Source organism: Globicephala melas, chromosome 7 (assembly GCF_963455315.2).
Source record: "Globicephala melas chromosome 7, mGloMel1.2, whole genome shotgun sequence".
In the NCBI taxonomy this organism is placed as follows: domain Eukaryota; kingdom Metazoa; phylum Chordata; class Mammalia; order Artiodactyla; family Delphinidae; genus Globicephala; species Globicephala melas.
The window spans coordinates 38,884,450-38,896,248 of record NC_083320.1 but is presented as its reverse complement, the minus strand read 5'-3'; the positions used below and the strand labels follow the sequence as shown (position 1 = coordinate 38,896,248).

The window sequence follows — 11,799 nt, the reverse complement described above, 5'->3', positions numbered from 1 at the left end:
AGACAGATGTGCAGTAAGGAAATAAAATTTTTAGAATGAAACCCAGAGATTTCCAGCTGTGAAGTATGGGTAAGTAGTGCTGTGTTAACTAAGGGAGATGACATGAATCCAGGAAATTTGGGTGAGGAGGTAATAAAGAAAGGGAGAATATGATCATCATTTTACTTAGAGCTGTTCTACATTTGAGGATACTTATATCCAAATAAAGATAATACATGTAACTTCAATGTCTAGGAGGAAAACAGGCTAAAGAGAAAAAGAAAGAAAGAAAGACAGACAAGATGAAAAGGCAGAGGGCTATGTACCAGATGAAGGAACAAGACAAAACCCCAGAAAAACAACTAAATGAAGTGGAGATAGGCAATCTTCCAGAAAAAGAGTTCAGAATACTGATAGTGAAGATGATTCAGGACTTTGGTAAAAGAATGGAGGCAAAGATGGAAAAGGTGCAAGAAATGTTTAACGAAGACATAGAAGAATGAAAGGACAAACACTCAGAAGAATTAAAGAACAAACAAACAGAGATGAACAATACAAAAACTGAAATGAAAACTACACTAGAAGGAATCAATAGCAGAATAACTGAGGCAGAAGAATGGATAAGTGACCTGGAAGACAGAATGGTAGAATTCACTGCTGTGGAACAGAATAAAGAAAAAAGAATGAAAAGAAATGAAGACAGCCTAAGAGACCTCTGGGACAACATTAAATGCAACAACATTCTCATTATAGGGGTCCCAGAAGAAGAGAGAGAGAAAGGAACCGAGAAAATATTTGAAGAGATTATAGTTGAAAACTTCCCTAACATGGGAAAGGAAATAGCCACCCAAGTCCAGGAAGCGCAGAGAGTCCCATACAGGATAAACCCAAAGAGAAACATGCCGAGACACATAGTAATCAAACTTGCAAAAATTAGAGACAAAGAAAAATTATTGAAAGCAGCAAGGGAAAAATGACAAATAACACACAAGGGAACTCCCATAAGGTTAACAGCTGATTTCTCAGCAGAAACATTACAAGCCAGAAGGGAGTGGCATGATATACTTAAAGTGATAAAAGGGAAGAAACTACAACCAAGATTACTCTACCTGGCAAGGATCTCATTCAGATTCAATGGAGAAATCAAAAGCTTTACAGACAAGCAAAAGCTAAGAGAATTCAGCACCACCAAACCAGCCACACAACAAATGCTAAAGGAACTTCTCTAAGTGGGAAACACAAGAGAAGAAAAGGAACTACAAAAACAAACCCAAAACAATTAAGAAAATGGTCATAGGAACATACATATCGATAATTAGCTTAAACATGAATGGATTAAATGCTCCAACCAAGACACAGGCTTGCTGTATGGATACAAAAACAAGACCCATCTATATGCTGTCTACAAGAGACCCACTTCAGACCTAGGGACACATACAGACTGAAAGTGAGGGGAGGGAAAAAGATATTCCATGCAAATGGAAATCAAAAGAAAGCTGGAGTAGCAATTCTCATATCAGATAAAATAGACTTTAAAATAAAGAATGTTACAAGAGACAAGTAAGGACACTACATAATGATCAAGGGATCAATCCAGGAAGAAGATAAAACAATTATAAATATATATGCACCCAACACAGGAGCACCTCAATACATAAGGCAACTGCTAACAGCTATAAGAGGAAATCGACAGTAACACAATAATAGTGGGGGACTTTAACACCTCACTTATACCAATGGACAGATCATCCAAAAGGAAAATAAATAAGGACACAGAAGCTTTAAATGACACAATAGACCAGATAGATTTAATTGATATTTATAGGACATTCCTCCAAAAACAGCAGACTACACTTTCTTCTCAAGTGTGCACGGAACGTTCTCCAGGATACATCACATCTTGGGTCACAAATCAAGCCTTGGTAAATTTAAGAAAATCGAAATCATATCAAGCATCTTTTCTGACCACAACGCTATGAGATTAGAAATGAATTACAGGGAAAACGTAAAAAACACAAACACATGGAGGCTAAATAATACAATACTAAATAACCAAGAGATCACTGAAGAAATCAAAGAGGAAATCAAAAACTACCTGGAGACAAATGACAATGAAAACACGACGATCCAAAACCTATGGGATGCAGCAAAAGCAGTTCTAAGAGGGAAGTTTATAGCTATACAAGCCTACCTCAAGAAACAAGAAAAATCTCAAATAAACAATCTAACCTTACACCTAAAGGAACTAGAGAAAGAAGAACAAACAAAACCCAAAGTTAGTAGAGGAAAGAAATCATAAAGACCAGAGCAGGAATAAATGAAATAGAAACAAAGAAAACAATTGCAAAGATCAGTAAAACTAAATGCTGGTTCTTTGAGAAGATAAACAAAATTGATAAACCATTAGCCAGACTCATCAAGAAAAAGAGGAAGAGGACTCAAATCAATAAAATTAGAAATGAAAAAGGAGAAGTTACAACAGACACCCCAGAACTACAAAGCATCCTAAGAGACTACTACAAGCAACTCTATACCAATAAAATGGACAACCTGGAAGAAATGGACAAATTCTTAGAAAGGTACATAACCTTCCAAGACTAAACCAGGAAGAAACAGAGAATATGATCAGACCAATCACAAGTAAGGAAATTGACATGGTGATTAAAAATCTTCCAACAAACAAAAGTCCAGGACCAGATGGCTTCACAGGTGAATTCTATCAAACATTTAGAGAAGAGCTAACACCCCTTCTCAAACTATTCCAAAAAATTGTGGAGGAAGGAACACCCAAACTCATTCTATGGGGCCACCATCATCCTGATACCAAAACCAGACAAAGATACTACAAAAAAAGAAAATTACAGACCAATATCAGTGATGAATATAGATGCAAAAATCCTCAACAAAATACTAGCAAACAGAATCCAACAACACATTAAAAGGATCATACACCATGATCAAGTGGGATTTAACCCAGGGATGCAAGGATTCTTCAATATATGCAAATCAATCAATGTGATACACCATATTAACAAACTGAAGAAGAAAAACCATATGATCATCTCAATAGATGCAGAAAAAGCTTTTGACAAAATTCAGCACCCATTTATGATAAAAACTCTCCAGAACGTGGGCATAGAGGGAACCTACCTCAACATAATAAAGGCCATATACAACAAACCCACAGCAAACATCATTCTCAATGGTGAAAAACTGAAAGCATTTCCTCTAAGATCAGGAACAAGACAAGGATGTCCACTCTCACCACTATTATTCAACATAGTTTTGGAAGTCCTAGCCACGGCAATCAGAGAAGAGAAAGAAATAAAAGGAATACAAATTAGAAAAGAAGTAAAACTGTCACTGTTTGCAGATGACATGATACTATACATAGAGAATCCTTAGGATGCCACCAGAAAACTACTAGAGCTAATCAATGAATTTGGTAAAGTTGCAGGATACAAAATTAATGCACAGAAATCTCTTGCATTCCTATACACTAATGATCAAAAATCAGAAAGAGAAATTAAAGAAACATTCTCATTTACTATTGCAACAAAAAGAATAAAATACCTAGGAATAAACCTACCTAGGGAGACAAAAGACCTGTAAGCAGAAAACTGGAAGACACTGATGAAAGAAATGAAAGATGATACAAATAGATGGAGAGATATACCATGTTCTTGGATTGGAAGAATCAATATTGTGAAAATGACTCTACTACCCAAAGCAATCTACAGATTCAATGCAATCCCTATCAAACTACCAATGGCATTTTTTACAGAACTAGAACAAAAAAATCTTAAAATTTGTATGGAGACAGAAAAGACCCCGAATAGCCAAAGCAGTCTTGAGGGAAAAAAATGGAGCTGGAGGAATCAGACTCCCTGACTCTAGACTATACTACGAAGCTACAGTAATCAAGGCAGTATGGTACTGGCACAAAAACAGAAATATAGATCAATGGAACAATATAGAAAGCCCAGAGATAAACCTATGCACCTATGGTCAACTAATCTATGACAAAGGAGGCAAGGATATACCATGGAGAAAAGAGAGTCTCTTCAATAAGTGGTGCTGGGAAAACTGGACAGCTGCATGTAAAAGAATGAAATTAGAACACTCCCTAACACCATACACAAGAATAAACTCAAAATGGATTCGAGACCTAAATGTAAGACCGGACACTATAAAACTCTTAGAGGAAAACATAGGAAGAACACTCTTCGACATAAATCATAGCAAGATCTTTTTGATCCACCTCCTAGAGTAATGGAAATAAAAACAAAAATAAACAAGTGAAACTAGTGAAACTTGAAAGCTTTTGCACAGCAAAGGAAACCATAAACAAGATGAAAAGACAACCCTCAGAATGGGAGAAAATATTTGCAAATGAATCAACAAAGGATTAATCTCCAAAATATATGAACAGCTCATGCAGCTCAATATTAAAAAAACAAACAACCCAGTCCAAAAATGGGCAGAAGACCTAAATAGACATTTCTCCAAAGAAGACATACAGATGGCCAAGAAGCACATGAAAAGCTGCTCAGCATTGCTAATTATTAGAGAAATGCAAATCAAAACTACAATGAGGTATCACCTCACACCAGTTAGAATGGGCATCATTAGAATATCTACAAACAACAAATGCTGAAGAGGGTGTGGAGAAAAGGGAACCCTCTTGCACTGTTGGTGGGAATGTAAATTGATAGAGTCACTACCGAGAACAATATGGAGGTTCCTTATAAAACTAAAAATAGAATTACCGTATGATCCAGCAATCCCACTACTGGGCATATACCCAGAAGAAACCATAATTCAAAAAGACACATGCACCCCAGTGTTCACTGCAGCACTATTTACAATAGCCAGGTCATGGAAGCAACCTAAATGCCCATCAACAGACAAATGGATAAAGAAGATGTTGTACATATATACAATGGAATATTACTCAGTCATAAAAAGGAACGAAATTGAGTCATTTGTAGAGACGTGGATGGATCTAGAGACTGTCCTACAGAATGAAGTAAGTCAGAAAGAGAGAAACAAATATTGTATATTAACACATATATGTGGAACCTAGAAAAACGGTACAGATGAACCAGTTTGCAGGGCAGAAATTGAGACACAGATGTAGAGAACAAATGTATGGAAACCAAGGCAGGGGGAAAGCCGCGGCAGGGGTGGGGATGGTGGTGTGATGAATTGGAAGATTGGGATTGACATGTATACACTGATGTGTATAAAACTGATGACTAATAAAGACCCTGCTGTATAAAAAGATAAATAAAATAAAATTCAAAAAAAAATTGGGGAGTACCTATGTGCCAGAAAAATAAGATATGGAACCTGAAAGAAAAGCACGCACAATTGAGAAAAAGTTCCAACTTTTTATGAATGTCTCCTTCCTACAAATTCAATTGTCAAGTCTGCACACCATTTCTCTCTCATCACACTTCATGCTTTCTACATGGTGATTTTATTCATCTTTATGCAACACACAGTGCACTGCCATGCATTGACATTTTCTAAAAGTATCTGTTATTACTTACACGAAGTGAACAGACCTTCCTGTTTCCAAATTTGTGTTTTTTCCAGCAGAAAGGATCTAATAAACATACCTGTATTGGAAAGGGAGTTCAAAGATGACGTGTGTCAAAGGCTAGAGAGCCTCCAGGCAAGGAGGTAACAAATTTAGAAATACTTTAAAACAAAGACAACCACAAATTTAAAAAAGTGCTTTTTAATCCTTAACCAAAAGGATAATTAAGTAGATGTAATTTGTTTTTTTACTAGAGTATTCATAACAATGTAGGTCAATATGCCTTAAGCAACATGATTATTGAATAAAAGTTAAGATGGACAGCAGTTGTAATTTGTGTGAAATTTATACTTGAGTTTAAAGTTCTTTAAACTTTTATAAAACTATAAACTGATAATAATTCCCCAAATTGGAAGTCAGATAACTTAATTTTAATACAATATGAAATTAAAGTACACTTGTTTACACAACAATGAATAAGGACAAGTTTCCAAGTCAGATATCAACGGAAAATTCAAAAATAAACAGAGGAAATGTAAACAGTTATAAAATACCAACAGTTATAAATGTTGCTTAAAGCAAGCCTATTCAAAATATGGTCTATGAACGATTCGTGACTCATCCAAAATGAAAGAAAGAACTTGTGCCAGAATGAAAATCTATTTTGTTACTAATTGGCCGATATTTTTTTATAACAAGACTTTCTTGATAAAGGAAGCAATGTGTTGATTTATATTCTGGTACAGGTGCCTCATCTCATTACTGACTGGAGAACAGGTACTGCTCACTTCTTTAAAGTGTCATTATAATTTTACTGCTTAGAGTTAGGTTAAATTTACTGTGGGGGGAAAAAAGTTAAAATGAGACTTATGATTGTCACCTATACCTCATCTTTTTAATCCCATCTATACAGGGCTCCTATCCGAAAAGCAAATTAAACTTTATAAACTCACCACAATTTAACATTAATCTTCAGATGTGTTACTGACATCTATTCACCTCTTGTTTTCAATCTTGGGAGGAAAAAAATAAGAATTGAGTTATTTGTTAATAAGTTCTCTCTAAAAATTGGTTTATTTTCATATTTCAATCAGAGAAAATAGTTAAATTCACCTTTATGAAAAAACTGAATTTTCATACTGTTTGCATAACCTACTAGTTGCTTTTTTACAATAAAAATTGGTAGGAAAAAAAAGGTATGGAAATTTACAACTCTGTGTATTCTATTAACTAAGGGGAAGGAGATAAACTATTTAAAGATTTCTCAGAATAAAAGAAAACTCGTATAAAATATTTTTTTTAAGAAACAGTTTATAATTCAAAATTCGAACATTTCTTGATTTTTGCTTTTTAGTATGGCATAATTCCTCTGGAAAGTTAAAAATATAATATGGTCTTTTGTCAGAATAATAATTTCTTTCTCCAATGACTTTCTTACTAAGCTTTACCTGCATTAGCTTAATACTGAAGGCAAATAAATGGGCAACAACAATTTAGAAAAAACTCATCAGTTTTAGATACACGAAAGCCCAATTTAGCTTCCGCAATGATTAGTTTATTGAACCGATAAATTACTTCTTAAAGAAGTTAAATGTATATTTACATGTCTTAAGATGAGATCCTTTGGCACCTGAGTTGAGTACAATATACCAGAAGGAAGAATCTCTAAGAGAAAGTTGTCTAAGGACCATATTTCATCTATCTATACATATATACATACACCTATACAAATACATATACACATGTGCACGTGCACACACACACACACACACACACGAACAGAAATAACTTTTCCTTTAAGAAATGCTGAGGATGTAAAAAGAATTCATTTACCCAAGTAAAGTGATCTGACCATTATTAAAAACAGTTTTAAGTTATTTGGAGTCTTACCAAGTTTCAAGAAGTCAAAGCTTTTACAGTAATATATAATTCAAACGGAAAAAACCAAAGGATTTCTTTTGACAAAACCTAATTTCTTTTGATACAGTAACATGGTCATGAATTTACAGTTATCTTAACATGGTAACATAACAGAGTTTTTAATAGTCTCCAGGTGGAAAGTCATCAAAGATTACTCAAAAAGGAGTAAATCTTCCCTGCCTCCGGCCAATTAGGACCAAACATAGTCACCGGCCACCCATCAAACATTCTGCTGTCCCTAGACTGTGACTTGCACTGGCCCCAGCAAAAGACCATTAAATGCCACTCTGCAGATCTCCTGCTAAGCCTCCTCACTCACTAGGAATTTTACACAAGAACTTTAGAAGAGCTTGATGTCATCCTGCTTTATGAGCATATCCACCTTGCTACTGCTGACTCTGGCACTGTGTTAATAGTACTACTGGTGCCATGATATTTTTTATGCATCCTTTTAGAACTCTGAATAATTGGCTTCTATTCTAAGAGTTAGAAGATACCTAAAATTCTGTAAGTTGCATAAGTCTGTCAGCACTTTCTTCTACATTCAATTAATAAATATGTTTGGTTGACTGAAAACAGAGCATACTCAGTTTTACCTAAGCATCTTCTACTCTAGAGATTCTGGAGGATGAAAATCCTCTACACCTCTGTACCCTGTATTCTCCATCTTTTACACCTTGTTAAATCTGACGTATGTTGAGAATGGGCAAAAGACATTTGAGTTAAAAATGATGCCATGCTGCTCTTTCCTCTGCTTCAACTTGTATAGAATATCCCTAATCTAGTTTCTAACCCCCTCTCTGCTCTGGTTAAAGGACCTGTCTCATATAGCAGACCATATGTAATGGAAATCTTATGCAGTTTCAAAATATCCATGATTGAAAAACATTTTCAAGTGTAAAATATCTCTTGAGCATCTATAAAATAATGTATATTCTTATATAAACTTGACATTGTTATCCTAAACAAAATTTTGTCAATAGAGGCATGGTATAGAACTTACCTTGGAGAATCTATTAAATTCAAATGTCTTCATTTTGTTCTGTTTACATCAACCATAATATAACCCAAGTTACTTTTCCTGATATGTAAAACATTTTAATAAATCCATTTGAACTTGAATTCTTTCATTAACATGTAAACTCACATGTACAATTTTATTTTTTGTCACATATTTAAATATTTTCTTTGAGAGCTGATATCTCAGTACAGGAAATGAAATTATGCTAGTAACTAGTAATTTAGCATTAAAACACTTCCCTAAATTCTTCTATGCTAAAGTGCATTTACAATATAAACATGCCATATATGAAGCTATAAACATGCCATATATGAAGCTATAAACCACAATCTCACACTGAAGTGGATTTCAAATCCGACATTCAGTTCAAATGAGTCAAAGAGAAAAGTGCTAACAGAGCAAATCTGAAACAAGTTCATGGGGATTGGGCAATGAGTCATCAAAGCGGAACCTTTTGGACACCATGCTGCTATCCTCCGGGATATTCTCTTTGTCTTCTCGGTCACTGCAGGTTCCATTACAAGAGGGTTTAGAAGTCTTGTCTTCAGAGGACCTTACTGTATGATCCTGACTTTGAGAGGAACTGGAAGTTTCTTCAGGGTGAAACAAGTTTCCAAAGTCCCACTGCTGGAGCCAAGAATGAGAAAGGCAGATTTCGGCTGTTGGTCTTTTCCTTTGAATGAAAACACCAAGGGAAAATTGAGAACCAAAACTCAGGTTGGAAATGTCTGCAGTTCAATATATTATAGACTTATTTTTTATTTATTATGAAAATAACACATACTTATAGTACAGAAGGGAATAATAATAGGAAAAGTGGAGTACCTAGAGTTTAATTCTGACGTGCTGAAAATTCAATTTATCATGGAGCTTACGGATGAGACTATCTAGTCATAAAACTGGGAACGTATTTTAGGCTCACAAATAAAAATTAGTAAAATTATAAAGACTCCTGGGTTTACAAACCCTTTGAAGGAAAATATATGTAATTTATAATCTCTATTATTATTTTGTGTTCTTAAAAAGCAGTTAACTGTTAAATCTTGAAAACCAAGGCTATTCTTCAATGACGTTTATCCAACATTTTTAGTTTTTAAATTTTGTTTTTGCTTGTGAAAGCAATATGGTCAAATATCACAATATTTCAAAAGGAAGGAAAACACCTATTTATACTCAACTCCAACCTTAACACACCCACCATTACTATCAGAACGTAGGTTTCCTTAGTCTTTGATTTTATTGTTCATTTTTTCCTGATAATAAAAATTAAGGTGCTTATTATAGAAATTTTAGAATCTAGATGAAAAAATATTTAGGAAAATAAATACTGTTTATAACCAGAAACAAACAGTATTATTGCTATTTCTAATAAATAACCATTCATGTTCAAAATAGAGCCAGTGCAAGTTTGTTCAGACTTGCGTTAAGCCAATAAAATAATTAACAAACCTCTGAGGGTTGTTTTCTTAAACAGATAAGGAAACTGAGTCCTCCAGGAGATTAAGTAATTGTAGGAGATAAAAGACCTGACAAGCAACACAACCAGGATCCCAGCCCAAGGCACTATATCACAGCTTCTGCATTATGTACCGCCAGGCCATTTTAAAGTAAATAGGAGATTGGGATTGACATATATACACTAATATGTATAAAATGGATAACTAATAAGAACCTGCTGTATAAAAAAATAAATACAATAAAATTCAAATAAATAAATAAAGTAAATAGGGCTGATCCAGGTAAAGAAAAAGGAGGTCAGCTTTTTCTTTTCCTGCTTTGAAGTTGCCAATGAATGAGGTAAGAGTCTTAAGACATAGTTTCATGTCCCTTCTTTAGTAGGTGGTCAAAGAGCATCTGCTCCTTAAAAATTTGACAATCAGTAATTTGGACTTGTTATACAACTGTAGTTATTTAACTATAAATCATTCATAACAAAGTCTTATCTTAAGCAGCCATGTGTATTGTAAACCTTATACTTCTAATTATTTTAGGGAATTTCAGGGATTAGTAGCAGGTTGAGAGAGAAATAACCCAAATCTTCTCTTCAGTTCAAGACTTCCTGTTACATATTTTGTATTGTCTATGTTTGAACTTACGGATTGTTATTTAATGATCTCTCATACCACCTCTCTCCCCATTTTACCTGAAACTTGAGAGCATACATCTAATAATTTTGTACTGTTTTAGAGTATATCTTCCTTAATAGTCACACATATAATTCATTTTATAATAGTATTTAACCAAATTAATGTTATTACTTACTCTGGATTTTTTACTAAAAGGCTCTGGATGAAGTCTGTAGCCAGCTGTGAAACTGATGAAAAAGTTTCTTCTGAATAATCTACATTAACTTGGGAAATATTGAGGTATGTTTCTTGATTATCTTCTCCCACAAATGGGGATGTATGAGTTAACAACATATATGTTATTATACCAACGTTCCTGAAAAAACAAATAGGGGAGAAGATGGGAACTTAAAATGTGTGCTAATCTTAAAACACCTATATAAAGTCAAATTGATTCTCAACATATCCCCGTCCTCAAAACTTGTACAGTTAAACTACAGATTTTAAATTGCTTTTCAAAGTTCCTACGGTATACTACTAAACTGAAATAATTATGTTATCTCAAAGTTTGCCTCACAGAAAAATAATATGAGGGAATGCACATGTGTGTTATATAATTATAAATATGATGTATTAAATATATATCATTATATCTACAGTCTGCCCTTCACACAGATACCTATGTTATCAAGTACACAAAGCTGCCCTGAGCAGCATTTCCCAAATGGTGTCCAATGACACAGTAATGGTCTGTGAGACATAAACAGGATACCATGCAAACAGAATCTGCAGGTTTGGTAAAGCACAATATTGGGCAGGCAGATTTTTTTTTAATTGCAAAACGTTTAGAACCGTAAATATGTTAATGACAACTCCTGTGTTCAGGAACCAGAAAAAGACAATACATATAGTACCTATTTCACCCAATTATTTAGCCACAGGACCCTTTTTTCTTGGCAAATCCATTACAGTCCCAAACATAGGACACAGGGAATAAGTCTAAACTCTTCTACTTGGCCTTACGGAGTCAGTCTTCCACTGTGGTCCCAAATGAAGTTCCAGTATCAATGCCAGTTCTACTCTATGACATTCTCTCTGTGTCAGCCACACAAACTCACAATACCTGAGAAATATACTCTCATAAAACTAAACTTTTGCATGGCTCTGACCTCATTTTTCTGCTGAGCAAATACCTTCCCTAGTTCTCCTAGACCTAGACCAGATGTCTCCCAACTGGTGCTTGTCTGCTAATTCCCCCATGCTTATTA

General features: G+C 34.5%; 1 protein-coding gene across 1 annotated transcript in view; it reads right to left on the bottom strand.

The window, feature by feature from the left end:
* Positions 1 to 7,331: 7,331 nt before the first annotated feature.
* Positions 7,332 to 11,799, bottom strand: part of STK17B (serine/threonine kinase 17b) — a 30,400-nt gene continuing 25,932 nt past the window's right edge. The window contains exons 7-8 of the mRNA XM_030855919.3: positions 10,728 to 10,907; positions 7,332 to 9,138 (exon numbers count right to left, since the gene is read on the bottom strand). Of these exons, the coding sequence (XP_030711779.1) occupies positions 8,856 to 9,138; positions 10,728 to 10,907 (463 nt within the window). The 3' untranslated portion in view covers positions 7,332 to 8,855. The remainder of the gene's footprint in view (positions 9,139 to 10,727; positions 10,908 to 11,799) is intronic.